Here is a 27,709-nt window from a genome sequence, read left to right on the forward strand (position 1 = left end):
GCAAAAAATTGTTTAATTATATACTCTGAATGGGTGAACTGTATGGTATGCGAATAATATCTCAATAAAAATGTTTTAAAAAATAATGCTTTGGGGCACCTGGCTGGCTCAGTTGATAGAACTTGCAGCTCTTGATCTTGGGGTTTTGAGTTTGAGCCCCATGTTGGGTATAGAGATGACCTGAAAACAAACAAACAAAAAAATCAAATAAATAAATAAATAAATAAATCTTTAAAAAGATAATGCTCTGCATAAAACCTTAAGTAATGAAGATTCTTTTAAAATAAGATTCCTTCTTGTTGAAGGAACTTGTGGGATAAATTATAAATATACACATATTATCAAAATGTTATGGTTTTTATCAATACCAAGTATGCAGAAGATTTGAGGTTTTCTTGCTGGCCTAGCTAAATCATTGTGTCGTCCTATAGTTGGGTGACTAATGACATATGAGCTTTGTTGTTTTTTGGGGTCTTTTTCATATGAGTTCTCTTTTAACAAAAAATGAAAAGCCAAGTGACCTGTGTCACTGAAAATAACTTTGTTAATTTAGGATTTGGTTTTGTTTTAATCTGGTGAATTTATAGGCTTAGAAAATAGCATTTCATCTCACAAAGCTCAGTCTGCCATGAGTTTCCTTCTTTGTAAAATGAAGAGTATGGACAAGATGAGCTCTGTATTTCCTTCCAGATCTGATACTTTAAGACTCTTTTGGGTTTCAAAGTGGGGTATCTCAGTGGTTACCAAAGTGGGGTAACTCAGTGGTTACCAATGCAGACTCTGAGGTCCATGGACTTGGATTCTGGCTTGACCACCTAATGGCTGGGTGACCTTAAGCAACTTGCTTATCCTCCCTGAGCCTCCGTTTTCCCGCTTGCATAATCTTATGAGGAATATATGAGCTACCTCATGTACAGAAGCTAGCCTATGGCAGGAGCTCAGTTACTAGTAGCCATGACTCTATCAGTTGTGTCTAATTGTGCTACATACATGGACTTGATAAGGAAAAGGGGTCGGAAGAAATGAGCTGTTCTCTAGAAAATTCTTTTAAGTCAAGGAAATGTGAACATCTTCAATGTCCCTTTGACAGTCACCCAATACTACTGTCTTAGAAGTCTACACCCAAATAAATAAATAGGGGATTTCAGAGCTCTTTATGGTCAGTTAATGCTGATTTCTTCAGCCTGGCAGCAATCAGTCACTGAAGAGTCCACTAGAATTTACCAGAACTGTTAAAGACAAAGATTTCAGGGTTTGTAGGGACACAGCAGGCCAGTTGGAGGCTGGACCTTTGCAAATTACAAAAAAAAAAAAAGTGTGACATTGAGAAATGTGTAATTTAGGGAAGAGATACCTAGAAGTGTATAATTTAGAAGTGTATACCTAGAAAGGTAATACCTAAAACAAACCATTATTACATGGAGAGGCAATTAGTTTAGGCCTTGGAGGCTGACAGACTTGAGTTCAATCCCCAGTTCCTCCACTTACTAGCTACATCTACCTTTTTGGATTTGTTTCTCTATGGTGATCAGTACTGTTATTAGACTTAGTCAGAGATCTTGGCTTGAACTGGGTGCTTCAGAGAGCCTTACTCTAGACTCCCAGCTATAATCGTTCCCACAGGACAGAAATCTGTTGGATCCTGAAGACAAGCCTACACTTCTTCTAGACCACACACCTTTTACCTGGAGCTCCAGAATTCCCTCTATTTAGACCCTTGTTTCCAAGACTTAAAGGAGAGTCTTTGCCTGGCCTATCCTCCCAAGGCCACTGGGAGTCAAAAGGCGGCTGTTTATGGGAAGTGGAGGGGGCAAGGAGCATGCAGATAGAGTGTGTATACGTGAGGGAGTGAGAAGCTGGAGGGGGCTCGATTTATGCTCTTGCCCCAGACCTCACAAACATTTGGGAGTTTCCATAATAACTGCTGTGTTGGCTACATGATGTACTTTGTACCAGATTCCTGGTATAATGTCTGGAACATACTAGACACTCTTTATACAGTAGGCTATTCGTTAATACCTATTATTAATAGGTAGGCTATTTATTAATACCTATTATTATTTCATCACCCCGAGCCAAGTGAGTGCTGTAAAATTTGCTGCAGTTTCAATCCTAACCACGTAAATGAAGGTAGACACGGCTTCCTTCAGCGGAGTGTCATGTCAACGATGTGCTGACGAACTCGAGAGATTTCTCTTGGGAGTGGTTACCAGTGAGTCAGGAGAAAAGTCCGCAAATGCTTCAGGAAAAGCCAGCGTATAAACTAAAACGTTTGTGTGGGGAGAGAGGCAAAGGGTAATGAACTATTTTCACTGAGGCTCCTAATAGGCCTCAGGCAACTATAATGGCTCCCAAATGAATGATTTTGTTTTTACAAGAAGCCAGGCTTGGGGCGCAGGGGTGGCTCAGTCAGTTAAGCGTCCAACTTCAGCTCAGGTCATGATCTCCCAGTTTGTGAGTTCGAGCCCTGCATCGTGCTCTGTGCTGATAGTCCAGAGCCTGGAGCCTGCTCCAAATCCTGTGTTTTCCTCTCTCTGCCCCTCCCCAACTCATGCTCTGTTTTCCTCTCAAAAATAAACATTAAAAAAAAAATTTTTTTAAAGAAGAAGCCAGGCTTACAGTAGATACTTTCAGATATTTTGATATACAAGTTTATTTAACCATTGAGTTCCTAGAGGACCTTAAACAGCTTTCTAATTTTTTTCCTGATGTAAATGAGACCAGTTCTTCCAAAAGAGAGTTTTACAGTTACTTTTAAAGAAAAATAAAATGCTTGTACCTAACTTGAGAGATAAACTCAGTATTCAAATATTTCTGATAAAAGCCTCATTGGCCTCAGTGCCCTAACCTCTGACATATTTTAGCCTGGGCTGCTGGCTGATAATACAAAGAGACATTACAAAGCATGCCTTGCAGCCCCCGGGACCCCAAGTCTCATTCCATTGATCCATCCATCTTTTAAAGTACAAGGAAGTAGCTAAGAATCTTCTTTATCATTTTCCTTCACAAAAATGTTGCTTATCACTTTTTCCTTCATTTCCGTTCTCTTTCTCAGGCCACCTCTCTTGTCTCTCACGCTTAGACACTAGAGGTAAGTTCTGAGACCTTCACAGCATACCCCGGTGGTGCTTAAAACCTCCCCACCCCAACGGCAGGCCTCGCTGCCCTCTGCACACACCAGCCTGCCTGGTTTCTGGGCCATTTTTACCTCCCTTCAAGTCCTCCCAGGTCAACAAAGGCGGACAGAAGAGGAAGCATCAGAACCAGAGCAGTAGCTGAGTGAGTGGGAGAAACTGGCTTCCGTGTCTCTGAGCGTCCACACGGGTGACCTCACACGGGAGAACTATCGTTTTCCAAAATAGAATTAGAATCATTATTTTTTCATGTTCTTCGTGCTTCCAGGGCTCTATTTATCCACCCACCTAACTGATAAATCATCATGGGGGATAAAGGAGTGTGACATGCCCTTATTCTTGAGCTCATGACCTTGCTGAAGACAAGGAAAAGAAGGAATTCGACAAGAAAGGCAAGGCTGCAGTACTAAGTTGGGTGGTGACGAAGTGCATGTAGGTGCTCGGAGAAGGGACAGCCAAGTAACAGCTGGCCTGAAGAGGGGGTGTCCTAGGAAGACGGGCCTAGGCTGCCTTGAAGACTGGGTGAGCTTTGATAAGCCTCTGGGAAGGGAAGGCGTTCCAGTATCGAGGGATGATTCCTTCCCTGGGCCTGGATCCTCACAGACATCTTGAGTTCAAAAGGCAGAATGGGAACAGGTTCTCCCCAATAAGCCCTCCTGCACTGTCAAGATTGAAAACACACGCCCCCACAGTTTTTCAGCTGGATTGTGTTTATTCCTACTATTTCTCTACTTAAACGTGAAAGAGTGTAATCAAACAATGAGAGCAGGGACACTTCTTCTGACCTGTGCTTTACGTATCAACTTCCCTTTCCCGCACCACCTCAAAGACCTCCAAGGCACTTTAACAGAAAGGACACACAGCTATTAGGTAAGGGAGAATGAAAGACAAACACATTTAAAAAGACTGCATTGGTAATATAGAAATGAGGAAAAGGGCAAAATGCTACTGTTGGCCAAATCAGGCCTAACTCACCAGTGGGTCTGAAATGTACCCACACACGCACACAAGCACACATACCCTGAGTCTCTGCTATGGCTGATGACGACCCTGGCTTCTGTATTCTCAGTCCATCAACCACAGTGGGCTGGGTGTAGAACGGGGGTTTGTCAACGACCTGACGGCAACGTGTTCTTGGGGGGATTTCCCCTACTGCACATTCCATCGCAAGTTACCTCTTCTGAGGGCAGCAACGACCAGTCCAACCTGCAGACCTGTTTATCCACAGCAACAGGGTGCGTGCAGGTGGACAGCAAGAGCTGGACGCTCCGTGCCGGGGTGTCTGACACCAGCAGTGGATGGACTTCAAGGAATCTCTCTGCTCTGACCACACAGCCCTTGCCTATGTTATTCCTTTTCTCGGTGCCTTGCTTCAAGACCACCTCCAAATGGTAGTCGTCATTTGACTATGAAATCAAAGTTACCAAACAGAAGACCTTTGCTAAATTAGATCAAGCGTTCCAATATATGCAATTATCCACGGATCGCATTTAGTCTGTATACAATAAGCAGAAGTGTAGACACCATGACATCGAAGCCCGGAAGCAGAAACTTATTTCTTTATTTATAACATTTTTTAATGTTTTTATTTTACTTTTGAGAGAGAGAGAGAGAGAGAGAGTAGGGGAGGGGCAGAGAGAGAGAGCAAGACACAGAATCCGAAGCAGGCTCCAGGCTCTGAGCTCTATTAACGTTATCATCTTTAGCATTTATTAAAATGTGAATGATATATTTTTTTTTTACCACTGGTATTGCTTTACAATGTTCCATGTACTTTCAAATCTATTATCTTATTTGATTTTCATCACCATTCCTATTTTATAAATGGGGAAACGGAGACTACACAAACAGCCACAGAAACTGCAGAAGTGCGTGCAGATGGAGGTGTGTAGGCATTGGTCCCTGAATGCATTCTCCATAAACGGTGTCTATTCAACAATTTCATGGTGTTTGTAAGCACTGGGAAGAAAAACAGCTTTAGAGGAAGCAGTGTGGATGCAAGGCACGGGATAGGCAGGGTAGGTGGTCACAGTTAGTGTCACTTGTGAGGGTGTAGGTCCTGACAGCACCACTCACCCCGTACCCGCCCCCAGTCCAGGTCCCTGATGCTCGAACATTGGAAGCTGACCATTGGAACCGACAGGGCGACCATACGACTGACAGGGCCTGAGTGTAGGCCTCTGCCGCAAGGCCTTAGAGGGTAAACCTATTACATGTCAACATAAATAACACGTTTTTATGAGTAATAACTGTATTTTCCAAAACAAAAACATTTAGTGAAAGGATTGGCATTATTAGACATTTTTACAAATCTCTTCAAGTCATATAGCCTCTGGACATAAACTCCACTGGGTGAAAAAAGGTCAATAACATCTTGATATTGTTGGGAAAACTGTTTTGACCTTCTGAACTTCCTGAAAGTGTCCCAGGGGCCTCAGGGGTCCCATACCACACTGTGAGATCCATACGGTCCAAAGGCTGCCATCTGGCTTGGGTGCCATCCACATCTCAAAAGTCTGAGGAAGTAGGTCATTGGTATTTTGAGAGCTTCTACATTACTCCTTACAGTAGCTCAAACCACCCTTACCAAGTGAGCAAGCGTCCGTGATGGGGGAGAGAGAAGAAACATCTTAAGACGTTGAAGGAGGGCAAGGATACCAAGATTAGGACATTGAAGGAGGGCAGGAATACAATGCCAAAGAACAGCAGTACTCCGGGCAGCCACCGGCAGAAGGAAGGATTTAGGCTCTCGGGGAGTCCTCAGCAAGTGAAGGAAAGTCATAACTATCTGCTTTCTCTCAGGTCAAAGCCAGGTATTGAGGGCCCACTATGTGCCAACCCTCTGCTCTAGGGCCCGGGGCACAAAGAAACAAGAGAGAATTCCCAGCCCCCAAGAACCTATGAATTTCCAGTCAAGTATCGATTTTACTCCAGATAGACCCCAAAATACAAACAATGATGACCACAGAGTCTTGAACCCGAACTAAGCTTTGTGCTTTTTAAAGCACTTTCACAGATTGCTTCACTTGGTTTCCTCTTCCTTAAGATTCCTCATTATTTAAATTCTGCTTTTTAATACGTTTTAAAAAAATACACCAGTCCCGGAGCAGAATACATTACTTAGTTTAATTACCTTTGAGGAGTCAATGAAGCAGATTAGGCGACAAAATAAAAGCACGGGGGATAGAATTTCGCTCATCCTTTTGCTCAACTAAAAGAGTAAAGACTCTTTTCATTTTGGTGGCAACAACAGCTTTAGTGAATGAGAACAACCCGAACCTACCAGAAAGAATGAGAGAACCATTCAGCTAACCCCAATGACCAGGGGGAGGGGGAGCGGGGAGCTTGCAAATCCCCTTACTCACCGAAATGGGCCCCTTTTGTGTGATTTCCTGCGGAGGCAGCAGTCAGGGCTGCTATATATACAGCGGCACTCCCCCTCGGCCCACACAGCACCCAGCGAACACCTCCTGACCACTCTCTCCAAAATGGGAAAGGTAAGTGCTGGGTCCCTGATGCCGGGGGTTTGCCCTGGCGCAGCATCCTCAGCGGGGGCACATGGCCTTACGCTCCCGCACCTTCCATTTTGCAGATCACCTTCTACGAGGACCGGGGCTTCCAAGGCCGCTGCTACGAGTGCAGCAGCGACTGCCCCAACCTGCAGCCCTATTTCAGCCGCTGCAACTCCATCCGCGTGGACAGCGGCTGCTGGATGCTCTACGAGCGCCCCAACTACCAGGGCCACCAGTACTTCCTGCGGCGCGGGGACTACCCGGACTACCAGCAGTGGATGGGCGTCAGCGACGTGGTCCGCTCCTGCCGCCTCATCCCCCAGGTGAGTGTGGCTCTGTCTTTGTCTCTGGTCGCTTTGGAAGTGAAAGCCATGAACGAATACCATTCTTCAACCAAATCATTCCAACTACACAGCAGAAGGTGGGAGTGAGGCTACCGCATGTGGTCTGTTCTAAAAAGCTGTCTCAGATGGGAAGTCGGTCTTCACGAACCCTATGGTGTGTGCTTTTTTACTCACATGGTCCCAGATTTTTATATTTTAAATGGAATAAAAAATTAAAAGGCCAAAGTCTAATTAGGAAAAAGCAGGACAAATAGAAAACAAGTTGCCATCTGTGTAAGATATAACCTCTTTTTTTTTTAATGTTTATTTTTGAGAGAGAGAGAGAGAGAGAGAGAGAGAGAGAGAGAGAGGATGAGTGGGGGAGGGGCAGAGAGAGAGGGAGACACAGAATCCAAAGCAGGCTCTAGGCTCTGAGCTGTCAGCACAGAACCCGACATGGGGCTTGAACCCATGACTGTGAGATCATGACCTGAGCCAAAGTTGGATGCCTAACCGACTGAGCCACCCAGGCGCCCCAAGATATAACTTAATGTCATCATTCTGAACTGTATCAACTCAGAAATAATATATCAAAACTCAGATAGATACAATCTGGGTCGGCTTAATTTTTTTTAAGTTCATTTATTTATTTTGAGAGAGAGAGAGAGAGAGAGAGAGAGAGATTGAACACAAGCGGGGGAAGAACAGAGAGAGAGGGAGAGAGAGAGAGAATCAATCCCAAACAGGCTCCGCATGTCAACACAGAGCCCGATGTAGGGCTCAAACCCACAAACCATGAGATCATGGCCTGAGCTGAAATCAAGAGCCTGATGCTTAACCCAATGAGCCACCCAGGGGCTCCGGGTCTGCTTACCTGATAAATATATGTTTGCTTGCTTTGGCTCACTTTCCTATTTAATTATCTTCCTGCCCTCTATTTTTTATTCTGATACCAAGGTCACTACCTATTAGTTTACTTAGAGGTATAAATTAAAGGAAAGGCCAAATCCAAAATCAAAGTTTGAATTCAATATTTCTTAGAGAGTGATTTCACAGTTCTTAGAGGAATGTGCTGGAGTGTGGGAGGCACGGGTATAGTGTCATCCAAACAGAGCTTAATGGAGATGGTTCTTGTTGCTGAGGGAAATAAAGATGGGAAGGGAAGAGACCAGAAAGGAAGTTTAAACACCAGATAAGTTGATACTGAACACAGAGATAAAGAAAATGTGTCATTTTATTTTTTACAAGAGATTAATAATCCTGTGTTCCATAATGTACATAAAATAGCTAAATGTTGATTCCTCTTTAACAAAAGTAATGTATCGAATGGGACTTTTCTTTCCAATGACTTACACTTTTCACCTTTGAGAAGGACCTTCTCTAACAACAAGCACTAACATGATCAATTTTATTTTGGACAAATCTTGTTGCTAAGGACAGAGATGTGGATGGCAGTGAAGAGTAGCTGAGTTCTGTTCCTCATATTACCCATAAATCACTAGATGCCTCGGTAGGTGATGGGGTAGGGGGCAGGCAAGGCTCTTTAACACTGCAACGTGATTGTTCTGGAAGCAAACCTGGACTCCAACAAGTTCTGGGTAGGTGTGGCCAGGGAGGTGCAGGAGCTAGAACACTTTCATTTCTCTCCACTTGTGTTCATTTACTTTTTCTTTTCTGCCACCCCAGCACACCGGCACTTTCAGAATGAGGATCTACGAGCGAGAGGACTTCAGGGGACAAATGTCAGAGGTCACAGATGATTGTCTCTCTCTTCAGGACCGCTTCCATCTCAATGAAATCCACTCTGTCAATGTGCTGGATGGCTGCTGGGTCCTTTATGAGATGCCCAGCTACAGGGGAAGGCAGTACCTGCTGAGGCCCGGGGAGTATAGGAGATACCTTGACTGGGGGGCCATGAATGCCAAAGTTGGTTCTTTCAGACGAGTAATGGATTTTTACTAAAGTACTTACATTCTCCGCTCTTCTCTTTTAGAATCCAATAAAATATTTAGCTTGTGTTTCTCGCACTATGGAGTCCTGCTTTTCTTTTTAATCTGTTAAGACTTCCTAAGCAATAATGGCACTTCACCAAACATAATGACAGATGTTTTCATGATGGGAAACTATAAGAAGAGTAAAGGATATCATCACCAGCCTTCTTTTAAAGACTAGCCCATGTAGGCTCAAGGTTCGATTCGACTCGGCAAAAGCCATTTATGCTTAGTCTTAGAAGGATAATTTTGCAGCTACAATGATAAATAAATAGCTATTGTAACACCCCAAGTTGTCCTTCTAGGTTATCCCCGCCATCTTTTATATATAGTCCAAGCCTTAGCTGATGAGGGAAGTTGTTCTCAGCATCTAGACCCTTACTTTAGCTTCAAAAACAAACGAACAAACCGGCCACCCTCACCTGTTACGTGCCTTATCCTTCTAACAGCAGCCAATTCCATGTTCAGTACTTGATTCCTCCATGAGGTTTTCAGTCCAAACAGAATTCACTGTCTCTTTGCTGTATATGCTTTATAGAAGAATTTCAGGTTTTCTACCAAAACCACATACACATGGGGGAACTCAGCCCCGTATCATTTTAATAGGAAGTAAAGAATTATGACTATACATGGAAAATGATACTAAATGGAAAACAAGGAATTGAAACTTCCTGGAGAAGTTTGTTTGATGGCATGTATGTTTCCTTTGGGTATGTTTATTTTCCAGGGGTGAGGTTCAAGCCCAAGTTGCATGTTGTTATCTACTGCACTATGTTGGCCGTAGACAAAGCCAGATTTGAATCCAGCAGCCAAGACAGAGAGGGGAAACAAGATAAGTCCCATGACTAACAGAGTCCATAACACAAATCAATTAATTACTCAAGGCTAACCTACCCGTTCCCAGTACCAACACCTAAAAGAAAGTTTTCATGGGGGTCCTAGTAAAGAGAGTACTGAGCAAACAACATCCTTAGTATCATCCTGCAGTAATTAAATATGGTTCTTGGATCTTTCTTACAAAGTTCCACAATGAAATTGATGGCTTCAGATCAAAATTCAGCTAAAGTGCCCCATTCTTTGAGATTCTAATGAAATGGCTGAAGTGTCATCTCACGTGGAGTGGGGTACTTGTGTACCCACTTTCTCCAACACATATATCCTCAAAGTCTCTTGGAATTCTGGAAAGGGAATGGGTTGTTTATGCTTTTCCCAGTAACCCTCCACTCTGAACTCCTGCCTTGTCATTGGGTGGACCATTTTGTTCTCCCCCACATGACCAGCCCCATGCATCTCACTGACTCAGATGGGAGACAGTTTCTTTTCCTTGAGTTCCTGAACTATCTCTCATATAAAGCCTTCATGGGTGCAGACAGCTTTATTATACAGGTTGTGGGAGGAGAGATACATGTTTAGATCACAGCAGCACAACAGTACAAATTTAAGATTAGATGGCCTTGCTCTAAACAGTCTGCAAGTTCCAACCTGCTACCGGGTGGCCTGGTCTTCTTTCTCATTCTTGTTCCTCTCTCCTCTATTCTGAGCTGTACCCACATGGCTGTTCACTCTTTATAGCTTCCTTCCATCCTATGCCCTCAAGGGCTCCATATCTCCATGTCTATGAACAGAGCAAGCATCTAATTTGTTGCTTAACCTGAGTCATTTTTAAGAATGAAAGGGTATTCTATTAAGGATTACACTGGGGCAAGAGGCATGAACCAGGAGTATTCCAGGCAAACTGGGGCACAAGGTTAGGCTATTTATAAAAGTTCTTTCCCTGGAAAATAGTCAGATTCTTGAATTATTTGGTATCAATTATTCCTAACTCTCAGTTCTTCAACCTTTAAACTCCCAACGATAGTATTAGCTTACTGGAAACATCAGCCAGAATTCTGTTTGTCAGTAATAATAACATCAGGCATAAATTACAAAGCCAAAAGCTTCTTGGAGTGCTGGATTTCACATTATTTGTTTGGTAGACATAAAATCACAGACTGCAGACATGGAAATTATCCTGAAATACCTGAACTGAAAGCATGTAAAATTAGAGACCCTGGATGTCACTGATCAAGCTTTTCTTCGTGAAAATTATATTTCCATCCCTGGGGAACAGGCAAAGAGAATGGTATCCTCCCTCTAATCCCAGCATTAAAAAAAAGCCAACAGAGGGGAGTAATGGTGGCAGGAGAGGAATAACGCTCAAACTAGTCCCTCACCTATGCTTCCTCCTCTCCCTCCTCTCTTGAAAGTGCACACTGGAGCCTCAGAGAGGTGAAAGGGTCTGAGATGAAAGCAGGCTCCAAGAGTGGAATGCGAGAAGGGATACCCTACAGGATCCCACTAACCTTTTCCCCAGGATGATGAAAACACAATTCAAGATAACCCCATTGTCAGCCTATATACCCTATACTCACCAGTATTTCACATAGGTCCTAGTTTGTAATAAGCCCAGGTTTTAGATCTTTTTTTTTTTTTTTTTTTATGTAATGCTTCAAGAATTTTCACATCATCCTTGTGCAGGACCATGCTAATCTTCTCTATATTGGTCCAATTTTAGTATGCATGCTGCCAAAGTAAGCACCAGAATCTAAATCTTTTTATTCCTTTTCCTCTTTTCTCTCCCTTTGAATCTATAGCATCTTCTGGCCAATCTAACCTTATAGAAGACCCACCAAGCAAAGCAACTGAGGTCATTCCGTAAAGAAGTGCCAAGAATTGCCATACTGATGGATACCCTCAAAGAGTGTTCCTCCTTGTGGGTTCTCTCTCCAATGATCCTTCCTCGCTGCCACAGGGTTAGGTCCTGATGTTAGTTTTGTCCTGTTCCTTCTCCTCCAGACTTTAGGGGTTCTTCTTTGTGGGTTTATTAAAGCTAAAGTGACAATCACAACCACCCGAGCAAGAAGAAATGTATTATGTTTAACACGAAAGCCAATTTGATCCAAATGGAATGCCATAGGAGTTAAGCAGAGGTGGGTCATTAAGACAGGTTGCCCCCTGTCTTCTTGTCATTTATTGAATAGTCCTCAAAGACAAGCAGAGAAAGAGAACCAGAGGCTGGGGCTATGATGGTGATGCTTTAGTCTCTCTCCCAGCCTCCTTGTTTGGGATAGTTTGGTCTAAGTAGCTGCCAACCGGTTGACCTTTTCTCATTTAACCAAGCCTGTATGTGATACAAATGCTACATGAATTACCAGGAAGCAGGAGGGTGGGCTTAAGATCAACTGCTGGCTGGACCTCGGACACTAGCAATACTCTGGAATTGGCCACTGCTGTTGTGACATTAACTTGGCATCTCAGGAAACACAAAAATTAGACAGAATGACCAAGGAACAGAGGGTTTAGGGGACAACACAACATTCCTGTTTTCTCTCTTTTGCTTACTCATCTCCCCTGTTATAAAGGCCCATTAAATAGATCAAATGCAGAGTGCTTGTGTCATCCTACACATTGAAAGTTGCAAATACTGAACTCTGATGGGAGCCCATATGCCTGTTGTGCTGAGCATTCAAAATAGGTCTCATGGACTATCGCAACAATGGATTTCAGACTAGGGAATAACATTCATATCCTCCAGGCATTTAATGAGTTGCCTTTATGTGCCTGTCTGTTTTGCCGATCAGTGAGAATACAAAAATAAAGGTGGAATAGTCCAGAAAGGAGCTGTCCTCAGTTATTTCGAGAAACTGATGTCTAAACAACATAATTAGATAAGCGATCATCACCATCACAGTGGTATGAGCAAGATGTTTGGTAGAACCAAGTAGGCAGCACTAAATTCAGCCTGAAAGATTAGGAAAGGTTCAAGAAAATCTTCACAGAGGAATTGATACCTGAGTTGAACCTTTAAAAAAGGGGTAAGATTTCTCTGGGTGAAAAATGTAGAACTGGTGTCTCAGTGGGAAGGATCGCTACGTTAAAAAACAAAAGAAGTACATAGGACAAACTTCCAGCTGTAAGATGAATAAGTTCTGGATATCTAATGTACAGCATAGTGATTATAGTTAATAATACCGTATTATAAACTTGAGAGTTGCTAAGAGAGTAGATCTGAAATGTTCTCATCACAAAAAAAATTAATTATGGGATGTGACACAGGTGTTAGCTAACACTATGGTAGTAAGCATCTTGTAATATACAAATGTATCAAATCAATATGTTGTACACATTAAACTTATATAATGTAATATTTCAATTATATCTCAGTAAAACTAGGGGGTAAATGAGAAAAGTGAAAATAACATTGTGCATTTGGGAAACTACAAGTGATTCAGCGATTCAGACAGACAGAGGATCTCGGGTCAGGTATGCCACGCTAAGGAACTGTACTTGATTCTGGCTCAGGTCACAATCCCAGGGTTGTGGGATTGACCTCCATGTCAGGCCCTATGCTGAGTGTGGAGCCTGCTTGAGATTCTCTCTCTCCCCCCAACCTGCTCTTCTCCCCTGCTTGTGCACTCTCTCTCTCTCTCAAAAATATTTTAAAATAAAAAAATGCCATGGACTGGATGACTTAAGCAAACATTTCTTTCTCATAGTTCTGGAGACTGGGGAGTCTAAGGTCAGAATGCCAACAGATCTAGTATCCAGTGAGAGCCAGCTTCCTTGCCCAAGGAGTGGAAGCAAGCTCTTTCCTGGCTCTTCTTATAAGGACACTAATTCTAACATGATATCTTCATCCTCATGACCTAGTTATCTCCCAAGGCCCCATCTCCAGACATCATCACACTGGGGATTAGGGTTTCAACATATGAATTTGGAGGGGACACAAACATTTGGTCCACAGCAAGAACATGACTTGATGCATTTTGCTTCTTTTTACTTTATCTTATTTAAAAAAAATTTTTTTTTTATTTTAGAGAGGAAGAGAGCACAAGCAGGGGAGAGGGTGACAGAGACAGAGACAGAGAGAGAATCCCAGGCAGGCTCCACACTCACCATGGAGCCCAACTCAAAACTTGATCCCATGACTCTGAGATCATGACCTGAGCTGAAATCAAGAGTCAGATGCTCAACCAACTGAGCCACCCAGGCACTCCTATGTGTTTTGCTTCTGATCACCCTGGCATCCTGACAGAATGTAGTTTGGAAGAAGGCAAGGCTGGACAAAGTCAGGAGACCGCGGACAGTCTAGTTGAGATATCGTGAGAGTCCAAGAAAGGCAACTGCAGTGATGGTGTTAGGGGGGTGTTGGAGGAGTGGGTAAAGGAAGGGAAGACAGGGGCCTCAGAGACAAAGAGAAAGATCTGAAAAAAACAAGACTGAAGTTTAGTACTATGCATTTTCTGACCCTTTCACCTCTTTTCCTATCTAGTCAGCTATATAATACTGGTATTTCTGTTTGGTTCTCTTTTTATGTGCATATAAAACTTTGTAGAACAAAGCAGAGAGCTCTTCTGCCTACGTGTTTAAGGAAAATGATGCGTAAGTGCTAATAAAACATTAGCTGGAGATGGCTAAAACATGTTTTCTTTACCAAAAAAAAAAAAAAAAAAAGAGTAAACCAGAGTAGTATTTTTTAAAGTTTGATGCAAGAATGATCTGGTGTGGGTTAGAAATACAGATTCCTGGAGTCTTTTCCACATCTAATCATGCAAAATCTCAGGAGAGGAGAGGACCTGACAATTTGCAGTTTTAACAAGCACAGGTGATTCTTATGCTCACTGGAGTTTGAAAGCCACCAAATGAAAGCCACTAGATGATTTCTAAAGTGCCCCCCTCTCTATATATACATGTATATATATGTATACATACATATACATGTATATGTATGTATACATACATATACATGTATATGTATGTATACATATATATACATGTATATGTATATATATGTATATACACACATATATACATGTATATACACATATATATACATGTGTGTATATATATGTGTATATACACATATATATGCAAAATGGATTCATAGCAAAGAAATTTTTCAGGCATCTTTGAGAGGATTGCGTATGTTTGAGAGATTAATAGGCTGAAGTCATTCTTAGTATTGTCACACTATTACTAACAGGAGATATGTACTTAATGCTCATTTGTGCCAAGTGGGTGCCAAACACATTGCACACATAATCCCATGTATTCATGTCAGTGTCCCTCAGCCAAAGACCCCCAGAATACCTGTCACAAAACAAGTTGGTTTTATTACTTGTCACAGCAAGGGAAAACACACACCATGGGAAAGCACGGGGGGGTCTCAGCAAAGGATGTTACTATAGGATCTGTACTTTGGTTGGGTGATTTGGGGAAGAGTCTGAAGAAGCAGGGGTTCAGTCTAAACTGGATGTTGTCAGAAAGTGGAGGTAATGTTATGATTCGACATCTCAATAAATCTACTCATGGGGAGGGTAGCCTAGAAGAAGGATGAAGCTACAGTTAATTGTGGAGGCTGAGAGGGGTGTGTTTGGTATTGTGTGGGTGACACGGTGACTTTGCTTTCGCGTGTGCTTAACATTGTGAAGTGACCTTATTTTGTCTCACTGCATCCTGATCTCAGAGGAACCCTGCCGGCAGCTGGTATTCTGTGAGGCAGCTCTCAAGTGAGAGGGAGAGAGAGAGAGGGAGAGCGAGGGGGAGGAGAGAGCGAGAGCGGGGAGGGGGGCTCTCTCTTGTTCCCCTTTCTCTCTCTTCCTCTTGACAGAGACTCTCTCTCTCTCTCTCTCTCTCTCTCTCTCTCTCTCGTCTAATAGAGGAAAAACATGCCCTAGCTCTGAATGCCAGGACAGCTTCTGTAGGCAAATACCTCTCTCGTTTGCTTCTTTCTTTCTTTCTCAACTTACTATATCCCAGGAGATAAGTACCATGAAATAACTCAGGTTCTGAGAGGTCACGTGGCTTGCCAAGTTCATGTGGCTCCTCAGTGGACATTCTGAGCGTGCAAAGCTTTACTGCCTCCCTGGGCCCAACAAAGGGAAGTTACGCCAAAAAACAATATACTTCTTAGTCTTGGGCCCAGAGTCCCTAGAAACAAACCTTTCCCTTGGTTCTTATGACAAGTTCACTTGCAGGGGCTGATTTCTCGTACATGAAGTACGCCCACCAAAGGAGTAGTAGCTATGTCTTAAAGCATCAGATCACCACAGTCAAAACTAGCAAAGATCAGAAACCAAACCTGTGTCCTGCACCAGACTGGCTAATCGTATAAAGGAAAAAAAATGTTAAGTCACAGTGGCCTCTGTCATCAAGGAAAATTAGGCCATGTTTGTGGCATTCCACATCACAGCCCCTGGAAGTGGGGGGGCACTGCTATAAAGGCATAGATTTTCCCGTAGAAATTACACGGGGCATAACTGAATCATATCCGTAGCGACATGAATTTCAGGTCAAAAGTTCAGACTGAGGTGCTGATAAATTTAGAAAATACTAAGAATCCACATAAAAGCAACTCTAGGGACTCAACCAGGACGCATTCAGAACGGCGTTAGAATATACCAGAGAATGAGGGCAAACTCTACAGGCATTTCCACTGAATGCAGCGTGTAAAAGGGATCCATAAAATCCCCTTACTCACCCCCGGGGGCCCCTTTTGTGTTGTTCTTGCCAACGCAGCAGCAGCCTGGCTATATAGACCCGCGGCGCTGCCGGCCCAGCGCACTGAACTCGCACATCCGTGTCAACCAGCCATGGGGAAGGTGAGCAGGATACAAGTTAAAGAAAAAGAGACATCAAGAGAGAGAAAATGCCTCTATACCAGATCTGTTGGGAGCAACTGATTTAATTCAGAATTATTCTTCCTTTGCAGATCACCTTCTACGAGGACCGGGGCTTCCAGGGCCGCTGCTACGAGTGCAGCAGCGACTGCCCCAACCTGCAGCCCTATTTCAGCCGCTGCAACTCCATCCGCGTGGACAGCGGCTGCTGGATGCTCTACGAGCAGCCCAACTACCAGGGCCGCCAGTACTTCCTGCGGCGCGGGGACTACCCGGACTACCAGCAGTGGATGGGCGTCAGCGACGTGGTCCGCTCCTGCTGTCTCATCCCCCAGGTGAGTCCGACCTCATTTCATCACGCTGCCTGAGTGTCCTCACTGGATTACTGGGGGGTTAACGTGAGGCAGGTTTTCTTTTAAAGACACGGAAGGGTAGAGTGGGCTTTGGTTACTGCCTAAGCCCAGAGAGATAAATGCACAGAAACAGCAGAGAATATGAGAGGAATTCACTCATGGGAAGAGTCGGTCTTAGTTTTCATTTTTGCTACCGTTATGTCAATTACAAAGTTTTGTTACCATTATGTAACAAATGTAATATACAGAGATAGAGACCGAAACTTGCGAATGAGGAGCTGGTTGGACTTAAGAAGGTAGTATTTCGAACAAATTAAAAATTTTTTAAATTGTAATTTTAATTAGTAGTAAAGAACTGACCATGAATGAATTAGATAGGTTCCACCACAGACTTGTAAAAATGGAAACTCTATTGTTAATACAGGCTATTCTAAGTTTGTGTCCAACTTTGGAGAAGGGAATTGCCCTTGATTTGGAAAAGCGGTTGAATTCTGGTTCCAAGTGACTAATTAAACCAATTTTCACTGAAGTATGTAATTTTAAAAGTCCAACTTTATTTGTACACTTGTATGTATATAAGTTGGGGAGATGATACTCATATTAAAATAATACTAGTTAAAATACTTTGTATTTTTCCCCAAAATATACATTTGACTTATCACCTAGGAATCAATGGAAATTAGGGAATTAGGAGTCTAGATATTTGAATTCTTAATGCACTCTAACCCAGACTTAGAACCTCTTAAAATTTGTATTTCCCAGATATGAAATAAAAATTGAATATGCAAATATTTGTTAAATGCTGGTAGAACACAGAGCTATCCACAGCATATGCAGCAATCTCAGAGTCTCAGTGTTGACACTGGTAGTCCCATCCCCCAACCTACCAAATTCATCTGTTGTTTGGTTGCTTCTTCTGCTCCTTGTCTTTGTGGACCAAGCAGACGAGCTCTCACAGGCTGCGACTGTATGAGAGAGAGGACCACAAAGGCCTCATGATGGAGCTGAGCGAGGATTGCTCCTGCATCCAGGACCGCTTCCACCTGAGTGAGGTCCGCTCCCTCCACGTGCTGGAGGGCTGCTGGGTCCTCTATGAGATGCCCAACTACCAGGGGCGGCAATACCTGCTGAGGCCCCAAGAATACAGGCGGTACCACGACTGGGGGGCCGTGGATGCTAAGGCAGGCGCATTGAGGAGGGTGGTGGATTTATACTAAAATAGGTTCACACTACCATTTTCTCAATTTGGAACCTAATAAAGTATTTAGTCTGTATTGTTGGCAACTGCTGACTTCTGTTTTTCTTTCATTGTGTGCCAATTAATTTACCTCTAAAGGCTCCCTGTTAAAGGTTGAGGTGTGACTAGGTGGGGAGGGCTCAGTTCTAGAAGCACTTCAAGGTAGAATGAGTCTGGAACAGGCTCCCAAGTGGGGGTGGAGGGATGAGGTAGCCTGTCTAACAAGGAAAGGGAAGTCAAGGTAGAAAAATGGGAGAGGGTGACTGGTGAGGAGGGAGGCGTTCAGGTGAGGGTCTTGAGGAACAGCATTCTAGGAGTTTCCTTCTGACCCAGCAGGTGAGTGGAAGCCATAGGAGGTCCCAGATGAGCAGTGAAGAGAAGCCCATTTGGCAAAAAGCCTGTTTAGGCTACATAAGGAATTGTAGTATTGTTTACTTTTGAGCACAGTATTACATGACTAATGTCAAAGCTGCCAGTGGACATTGTCATACTTTTGGGTGGGTCATAGATCCCCCTTCCTTTTCTAAAGTGGCTCCAGCCCCCAGTGCACCTCTTGGCCAGTATATCCCCTGGGCCAAACCCTACCTGAAGTGCAGCTAATGCAAAGCAATTAATGAGATATATGTAAATATTTTAAATAGACTTTGACTGAAGTAAAACCTGCTTGCTCACAAGTAAAGCCTTGCATGTTGAAAAAAATTGAAAATCTTTCCATTAGTAGAGAATTAATTTATTTTTAAAATTTTTCCTCTGAAGAAAAGCCTCCTATAATCCTACTACTTCACAAACTCTATAAAGAAAGAAGTAGAGAGGGTCCTTCTGATCCCACTCTTTATTTCCTAGCGCTTTTTTTTTTTAACGTTTATTTTATTTTTGAGAGAGACAGAGACAGAATGCGAGTGGGTTAGGGGCAGAGAGACAGGGAGACACAGAATCCGAAGCAGGCTCCAGGCTCTGAGCTGTCAGCACAGAGCCTGACGCGGGGCTCAAACTCATGAGCTGTGAGATCATGACCTGAGCCGAAGTTGGACGCTCAACCGACTGAGCCATCCAGGCGCCCCTATTCCCCAACCCTGCTTTACACTTGATGGGCACCCTTCTTGAATTTTTTCCCTGTTTATATTGACATCTCATGAAATGCATGCTTTTTATTTATTTACTTACTTGCACATATTAGTCTGCAGCTTGCTTTTACCATGAAAAATGATACGGACATAGATCTAGATACGTATCTTATTCTATTTAATGGCTGCAGTGCATTCCGTGATTTGAAGACCCCCTAGATTATTTTACCATTTACCCATTGGTGACTGGGCTTGTCCAAGTTTCCTTTTACAAACAAGGCTGCAAAGAATATCATTGTACATGTACCTTTATCTACACATGCCATAACTTTTGGAGGATAGAGACCTAGGAGTGAGACCGCCCAATCAAAGCACAAGTTATTTTTAATTTTATTAGATTCTGCCCAATTACTGGCCACCCAAAGATCCTAACTTTTTTGAGTTAGTATCTTCACCGTTTTCTAAGCACCTACCATAGGCCTGTCATATGTTAGTACTGGGGATGAAACAACCCAAACAAATGAAAGGCATTGTCCCTACCACCACAGAGCTCTACCCAGAAATATGAGATGCTTATGTTAAACATAAGGATGTAATCACTTTTTAAAGTCAGGTACTTTTCAGGTACTAAATAATACATATATAATCACTTTTGTTTATCAAGTACTTTTATTTAGTACTTTAAAGTCATCCCGAGACAAATTTCTAGGGAAAATAAATGGAGTAATATTTATTTACATATTTCTTATGATACCAAATGGCTCAAATCATGATATCAAATCAAATGATTCTCAGTAGCTTAGGTTTCCCAGACCGGTTTTCTTTAAATAGAGACCAACATAAGATTGCCAATTTTTGTTTTGCCAAGCAAGGACACTTAAAATTTAAACAAACCAGCAAAATTGTAAAACTAAGCACCATCTCTTCGTACATCATTTTACAAAAGAAGAGACATTTACAAAAGGACACTTTAATACCCCAAGATACACAAGCTCCTAGTAAACTATGGCTCCGACCAAGGAAGAATGCTTGGGATTTTGCTCTGATGTATAGTGTTTTCATCTGGCAAAAACTGAGCAGAGTTTGAAAACTCTTGTTTGAGGCTGCAGCTCAATGCCCTCAGGGGCCTGAGAAATGATGTAAATAAATAAAACAACTTCTTATAGACAACAAGGAGTGATGATGAGTATGGGGAGCTATGGGTTGTGCGAACCAACCTAAAGCATCATGAAAAACATCTAAACATTGTGCCGGCCAAATAAAACACATCCCAGTTCCCACAGCCCTCGGGGCTGCCAATGCTCATTTCCACGCTGGTGTGAAAGCTGGGGACAGCCACCGCCAATGGCTAACACGGGACTTCCCAGCACACCCAATACCGCCATGAAATGCCCACAGAACCCAACTGTAGAGCCTGGGAAAGTGAGAAGACAAAACCCCAACAATGACTGCAGTTCAATTTTCTGTCCATCCTAGTGGAATGAGACTTAGATTCATGAAATATTTCAACAATAGAAAATAAGGAAAGGGGTACTTCTCATACACTTCATTCTGTAGACTGACATTTACAGCAGCTACAAAAATCTTTGACTCTGCGTGCAGTAAAATTTAACCTGAACTCGTCTCTTTTGCCTTCACTTTTGTTTGAAACCACCTGAATATTTCGGGAGTGACAAAGGGCTACTTCCCAGACTAGAGCTCAGGATTGAGGGTGCCTGATCCTTATCTCTTATTCTCCCTCCAAAGACAGTCCCCATCAGTCATTCCAGGCAACTTGTACAGACCTCTGCTTCAGTGCCACAGGCGTGAGGATTCTCAAGTCTTAGCTTATGTTCACTTAGCACACTAAGTGCAGTTTGAGGCCTTGGTCTGACACACATTTGTCAATCCAGGAATTCTCTGTAGAGCATTAAAATCAAGGCACATTTGGCCCGAGCCAATCACTTTTCAGCTCTGTGAAAACTGTGAGTTGGTTTTTTCTTTCTTTTTCCTTGTCTCTCCAGGCTGAAATAAAGCCTTTTCTCTTCCTAGTCAATGAAAATACCAAACCCAACTCCCTTGTTTGGTCCTCTACATGTATCATAAATTTGTAATTGTATTGGTGGTCCCCACAGCCCACTCCCACCATGCTCCTCTGGGTGTTCCCTGGGGCTCTGCATTTGGTTCTTTCTCATGTTTTACTATTTTTACCTCTCAACACTCTCCCCGCAGAAACAACTCTGAGCAAAACGACAATTTTAACCTTTTTATTTTGTTAATGATTAATTTTTAAATTATTAATTAAAATGATGATTTTTTTATTCTACTTATTTTTCCACTCTGTAAACAGAAGTAATTTTGCAAACATATGCCTTTATCTAGTGGTTAACAAGAACGGAAATCATCATATTGTACGTTAGTTGGTGTTTATTCACAAATACAGACTTACAAAGACTTATGACCCAAAGTCAAGACAAAGTATTTCCATGAGACAACACGGGACTGTGAATAATTCTTTGGACATGAAAGAGGCCAAAGGCATAGGTCATCTTCCACTCCAGTGCTCTTTCCAGCCCATCAAACTATTCTCTTCCAGGCTAATAAATACTTTCTAAAGTCTTCCTAGAGTCTCAGCTTCCAGATTTATTCCTTCCTCTTCCCACACCATTTTAGCTATAACTTCTCTTTGTGTTCACGCAGTTAATCTCCTTTGAGTCAAAAGCTTTGCGTACTCTTGTTCCCCAGAGAAAAAGGGGTATCGGGATTCCTACCAGAAATGGGTTTTCTAGGAATTGGGTTTTACTGTATAATAACCTGAGAGGTCATCGATTTTTGTGTTTTCACTTTTTCTTATTTCCTCCAACTTAGGAATTTCCCTTTTCATTCTTCTTTCTGAGATGAAGCCTCTTAACACTGCTCTCCCTTTTGAATTACAATTGGCCACGCTGAAACATCTAATCCTCAGTTTACCTCCAGACAGGGCTGTAACAGATTCCGACCAGACACCTCAGATCTGTGCTTGCTGGTGTGTTCTTATTGTCTTTGCTATTGTTTGGCGTACCTGCAAGTCCGAAGTTTTGTAAATTCCCTTGATAAAACATTCCAGTAACTTACACCCTTCAATAAGAAAATTCTCTTAAAGAACTACTTTGGAATTTTCAACATTTAGCTAAGGTCATGCTCTTCCTATTCATAATTAGTACAATATCGTGGCACATACGTCATATGATAGTTCTTGCAGATTAATTTTATATTGACCATATTAAGACTCTGCTTTTTTTTTTTTTTTTTTTTGCTCCTTCAGTCACATTTTGTTGTTTTTCCCCAACCTATACAAGTAGAAGGATCGACTATATACAAAATGGCTGAAGCTCTGCTTCTATTATTAAATAAACAATGTTCCAAATTACTTTTTTTTTTTTTCAAACGGTGTCAATAGCATCAGACAGTGATAGCAACCCGAATACTCCAGAGAGAATGGGACCAAAACCCACAATGAGCCGGTGGACTTTGACAGCAAAGAGAAAAAAGAGCACAATGAGCCCCTCCTCACCCCGCGGGCCCCTTTTGTGTTGTTCTTGCCAACGCAGCAGCCCTCGTGCTATATAGACCCGTGGGCCGGCGGCCCATCACTGACCTCCATCCACCAGCCATGGGGAAGGTGAGCCCAGCGCAGCCGCAGGCCGGGAGGGGCCCCCGCGCCCCGGGGCTGGGGGCCAGGCCTCTGAGCCTTTCCTCCCCTTGCCTTGCAGATCACCTTCTACGAGGACCGGGGCTTCCAGGGCCGCCACTACGAGTGCAGCAGTGACCACTCCAACCTGCAGCCCTATTTCAGCCGCTGCAACTCGGTGCGCGTGGACAGCGGCTGCTGGATGCTCTATGAGCAGCCCAACTACTTGGGCTGCCAGTACTTCCTGCGGCGCGGGGACTACCCGGACTACCAGCAGTGGATGGGCCTCAGCGACGCGGTCCGCTCCTGCCGCCTCATCCCCCACGTGAGTCCAGCCCCGTGACAGGACACAGAATGGGTAGTTTCAAGCAAAGGCTAACCATCGGGAGTAGTGATCATCAAGAATAATTGAGTCTGGACAAAAGACCAGCTATGGTAGAGTAGCTCAATGTCATTTGCCCCAGACAGAAGCAAAGTGTTACCCAGGCACCAATGAATCAACAAATATTTACTCAGCAACAATGTGTTGGCTGGCCTGGACATGTAAAAGCTATGGGTCCTGTCCTGGAACAACTTGCAATGGAGTTGTAGAAAAAGCACTAATATCCCATAGAAGAGTAATGAACTGCTAGAATATACCGTAGTCACAGAGCAGTGAGGCATTGTAAAGGAAACTTTTACAAGGGTTAATGTTTAAAAGACTTTTCTCTCTTTTGCTCCCCACTTGCATATTTTGATTTACCGGACCTATACAAATAAAAGTGCTTTCTCTCAATGGAGAGAAACACAGAGAAATTTTATGCACATACCCATGTATATTTCAAATATGTGTTTTTTAAAAACACTAAGGCTTTTGAAAAACGAGTCCTTGGGCTTACTGATTTTTCTTTCTCATTTTTCTTTATTGTATTCATAAATGATTCAATGAGAATCAATGATTTCTGAGAGACTTAAGATGCTTAACTTTGCTTTCCCCAGAAACAGAAACATCCAAGTCCTTGGTGATTTTTCCAAGATTTATTTTAAATCCAATGCAAGATCATTCATTTCATAGGCTGCTTTTACTGTTCAAAGACACCTGCTTGAAAAATTAAAAATATTTCCCCAAAATGGAAAAAGTAGTAATAAGCTGTTAAAGGTTTGGGTTTCTCTCTGGTGGGGTATACTGAACTCGGTTAATAGTTTATCCTGGGAAATTTTGAACACAGAAAGAGTGGAATTTCCTTCTTAATTCTTTCCGTCACACTTTATGGTCTTGAAAAGGTACCGAATTTCCACCTTTGAAAATGGAGAGTATATTAATATGGAGAATTAGTTAAGGCTTATCCTATATTACAAAATACCTTGAGCTGGACTGCCTGAATGTGTTACATCCATTTCATGGTTTGCTTTTCTCCTCTTTCCATCTCTGGATGGGCAAGGCTGGCTCCCACAGGATCAGGCTCTACGAGAGGGAAGATTACAGAGGCCAGATGGTAGAGATCACTGAGGACTGCCCGTCTCTTCAAGACCGCTTGCACTTCAATGAGATCTACTCCCTCCACGTGTTGGAGGGCTCCTGGGTCCTCTACGAGATGCCCAACTACCGGGGACAGCAATACCTGCTGAGGCCAAGGGACTACAGGCACTACCATGACTGGGGGGCCACGAGTGCCCGAGTGGGCTCTTTGAGGAGGGTCATGGATTACTATTGAAATATTTTTACTCTACCTTATTCTCCATCTGGAAACTAATAAAATATTTTCTGTGTGCTCCTGGCATTGGTTTTCTTGTGTTTTTCTTTTGTCCTCCTCTTATTTTATTGTTTTATTCACTCACACACACATACGCACAACCACACAGCACAAGCGGAAACCAAGATGTGTGATCCATAACAAATAAAACACACCTCTCACAATAAAAACGTGCCTTCGTGTTAAGTACAACTTTACAATTGGCAAAACATTTTTACAATACATTGTCTCATGTGATTCCCTGGTCTTTAAACAAGCTGTTGCTTCAAAACAGATTATTAAAAATCTGTTTAGATTTCGGTTTTTCTCTGAGGTGTGAGGATGTGAAAACTGAGGTTCAGAGATAGCAGGACCCACTTTTTAAAACAGGGATTCTGAAAACACACACACACACACACACACACACGCACGCACGCACGCGCACACACACACAGGGATCCTGAAGCTAGGTTACCATAATGGGCTTCAGAAGGTTTTGAATCCCCTAAACTGTATGTACACATTGAATTCATGAATCTCTGGCAGAGTCTCTTGCTAACTGAGGCTGTCACGTGACACTCTCTGGATATGGAAACATAAGTGAAAGAATGCTGATGGAGAGAGAAGAGATGGTTCTGGAAAAACTTTTGCCTTCCTGATGAAAAGGAGTGGCTGCCCCTGGTGCCACAGTTCTTTCCTCTTTCAGGCATTTTATACCCAAGAGGGGACAAGTGTGGGAGAAATGCCACAGTTTCAGAAATGCTGGCCTTAATGTGGTCAAGCCCCTGAAACAATGTTTATTGGTCAGGCTCGCCAGAGAGCAGAACCAATAGGATAGAGAGAGAGAGAATATGAGATTTATGGTAAGTATTGGCTCCCTAACGGAGACTGAGAAGCCCCACGATCTGTAAACGGGAGAGCCAGGAGGTGTTATATTATAATTCAGTCCGAGTCCAAAGGCCTGAGAACCAGGAGAGCTAGTGTCTGAGGGGAAGAGAAGATGGACGTCTCAGTTCAAGCAGAGAACTAATTTGTCCTTTCTCCACCTTTTTCTTCTACTCAAGGCCCTCAACATTTTGGATGGTGCATTCACTTACATTGGTTCTTCTACTTTCTGCTCTGTCTTGTGTTCTCATTGTTAGAATTTTAGAAAGGAGGATTGGTGTGTATGTTCAAAGACCGATCTGATCAAGTCGTTTCCCTGCTTAAAAAGCTTTGATATTCCTCCACCGTCCACAGGAAAACAATTCTTACAAGAACCCAGCCCCAGCCCATCTACTTCATCCCCTATTACCTGACTCTCCTGACCCACCTGAGTCCTCCAAGCACACCAAGCATTTTCACATCTCTTTGTCTTTGCTCACATCTTTTCCATACCTGAATTACTCTTCCACCTTCCCCCTGGTGAGCAGCTCCTTCTCCAAAGCTTGATCACAATTCACCCTAATCTCTCAGCCAAAAATGAATCTGAATCACTTCAGAAGCAGAAGCCCCACATCAAATGGACGAACGATATGGGAATCTAGTAGCTCATGTGATAGAAAGTCTTAGGATAGCACAGGATTTAGGGATGGTTGATTCAGCAGCTCAGCAATGCTAGCAGGGCCCTGGGTTTTGTCTGTCTCCCACCATGTTTAGAACCTGCATCATCCTGAAGCTGGTATCACTGGTAACCATAGGAGAGCTTCTAGGCACAACTGGGACACCATACAAGGAAGGTTGGGGAAAGGCGAACACCCAACCATCGTCGCCTCCAACACAATGGTGTCCAGAGCACAAATTCCCAAGATTAAAGAGGACCTGGAAATGTTATCAGGTTCTTGAGTATAAGCTTTTGTGATATAAGCTAATTGGAATGGAAAGAATAAAGAGAGAAAGGGGTAGGAAGCCTGAGGAGGGGAAGGTACTAATAAAAAAAATTTAAGACACTAATTATATCAATTATTCTTTTATTTCTCATTATAAAGTGAGAGGATTGTAAGCAAGTTAAAATAAACTCTATTTTAAATGCTGTTTAATTCCCTTTTAATTCCTAGAATATAATTTGTTCTTACAACCTCAGTAGAATTATCAAGAAGTTAATATCAATAAAATTAATATAGATGTATTTTTGTCTTTTTGCTCATGAAGTATGTTTTCAACTGTGGTAAAATATACATAACCTAAAATTTACCATTATAACCATTTTTAAGTGTTCAATTCAGTGGCATAAAGCACATTCAGAACGTTGTGCAAACATCAGCACTATTCATCTCCAGAGCTTTGTCATCACCCCAGACTGAAACTCTGCACTCATGAAACACTGACTCCCCATTCCCACTGCTCTGTAGCCCCGGGTAACCTCCATTCTCCTTTCTGTCTCCATAAATCTGACGGCTGTATGTACCTCAAATAAATGGAATCACATAATAGTCGTGCTGTCTGGCTCATTTCAGTTAGCATAGTGTTCCTGAGGTTTGCCCATGCTGTGGCATTTGTCAGAATTTCATTCCTTTTTAAGGCTGAATAATATTCCATTCAATGCACATACCACATGTTTTTCATCCATTCATCCCTCAAGGAGTATTTGGGTTGTTTCCATCTTTTGGCTATTGTAAATAATGCTGCTGTGAATGTTGGTGCGCAAATACCTGTTTGTATCTCTGCTTTCAACAATTTGGGGTAGATGCACAGAAGTGACATTGCTGGATCATCTGGGAATTAGATGCTTAGCTCTTTTGAGCAACTTCCAAACAGTCTTCCATAGTACCATTTTACATTCCCACTAGCAATGCACAACATTCCCAATTTTTCCACATCCTCACCAACGGTTGTTATTTTTTTTTATAAGAGCCATCCTCACAGATATGAAATAGTATCCCATTATTTCCCCAGTGATTAGTGATGTTGAGCATCCTTTTATATGATTATTGCCCATTTATATATTTTCTTTGGAGAAATGTCTGTTCCTATCATTTTATTAAAAATTGATGTTTTTTGTTTTTTTTTTGCTTTTTGCTTGTTGTTGATGAGTTATAGGAGTCCTTAATGTACTTGGCATATCAGTGTCTTATCAGATATATTATTTGCAAATATT

At 42.6% G+C, this 27,709-nt stretch overlaps 3 protein-coding genes and 1 non-coding gene across 4 annotated transcripts; 3 read left to right on the forward strand and 1 right to left on the reverse strand.

Moving 5' to 3' along the window:
* The first annotated feature begins 6,565 nt into the window (after positions 1–6,565).
* CRYGB (crystallin gamma B) lies at positions 6,566–8,996 on the forward strand. The gene is made up of 3 exons (XM_060623270.1): positions 6,566–6,631; positions 6,727–6,969; positions 8,656–8,996. The coding sequence occupies exons 1-3, from the start codon at positions 6,623–6,625 to the stop codon at positions 8,929–8,931; spliced, it is 528 nt and encodes a 175-aa protein (XP_060479253.1). The 5' UTR covers positions 6,566–6,622; the 3' UTR covers positions 8,932–8,996.
* Positions 8,997–11,432: 2,436 nt separating this feature from the next.
* Positions 11,433–11,538, reverse strand: LOC132674019 (U6 spliceosomal RNA). Its single transcript, XR_009608347.1, has one exon. It is a non-coding gene; the product is annotated as a U6 spliceosomal RNA (small nuclear RNA).
* A 4,945-nt stretch (positions 11,539–16,483) lies between these two features.
* On the forward strand, positions 16,484–18,255 carry LOC132673451 (gamma-crystallin C). Its single transcript, XM_060626121.1, has 3 exons — positions 16,484–16,600; positions 16,711–16,953; positions 17,916–18,255. The coding sequence occupies exons 1-3, from the start codon at positions 16,592–16,594 to the stop codon at positions 18,186–18,188; spliced, it is 525 nt and encodes a 174-aa protein (XP_060482104.1). The 5' UTR covers positions 16,484–16,591; the 3' UTR covers positions 18,189–18,255.
* Positions 18,256–22,810: 4,555 nt separating this feature from the next.
* Positions 22,811–24,684, forward strand: LOC132671879 (gamma-crystallin D). The gene is made up of 3 exons (XM_060623261.2): positions 22,811–22,912; positions 23,004–23,246; positions 24,343–24,684. The coding sequence occupies exons 1-3, from the start codon at positions 22,904–22,906 to the stop codon at positions 24,613–24,615; spliced, it is 525 nt and encodes a 174-aa protein (XP_060479244.1). The 5' UTR covers positions 22,811–22,903; the 3' UTR covers positions 24,616–24,684.
* Positions 24,685–27,709: the final 3,025 nt, after the last annotated feature.

The sequence above is a fragment of the Panthera onca genome, chromosome C1 (assembly GCF_046562875.1).
Source record: "Panthera onca isolate mPanOnc1 chromosome C1, mPanOnc1 haplotype 2, whole genome shotgun sequence".
NCBI lineage: Eukaryota > Metazoa > Chordata > Mammalia > Carnivora > Felidae > Panthera > Panthera onca.

What these genes read in the sequence shown, in the direction of transcription:
- CRYGB (XM_060623270.1), top strand. An exon ending in CCTGCCGCCTCATCCCCCAG is followed by an intron (nt 6,970 to 8,655) that starts GTGAGTGTGGCT and finishes CTGCCACCCCAG; the next exon opens with CACACCGGCACTTTCAGAAT.
- LOC132673451 (XM_060626121.1), top strand. An exon ending in CCTGCTGTCTCATCCCCCAG is followed by an intron (nt 16,954 to 17,915) that starts GTGAGTCCGACC and finishes TGGACCAAGCAG; the next exon opens with ACGAGCTCTCACAGGCTGCG.
- LOC132671879 (XM_060623261.2), top strand. An exon ending in CCTGCCGCCTCATCCCCCAC is followed by an intron (nt 23,247 to 24,342) that starts GTGAGTCCAGCC and finishes TGGATGGGCAAG; the next exon opens with GCTGGCTCCCACAGGATCAG.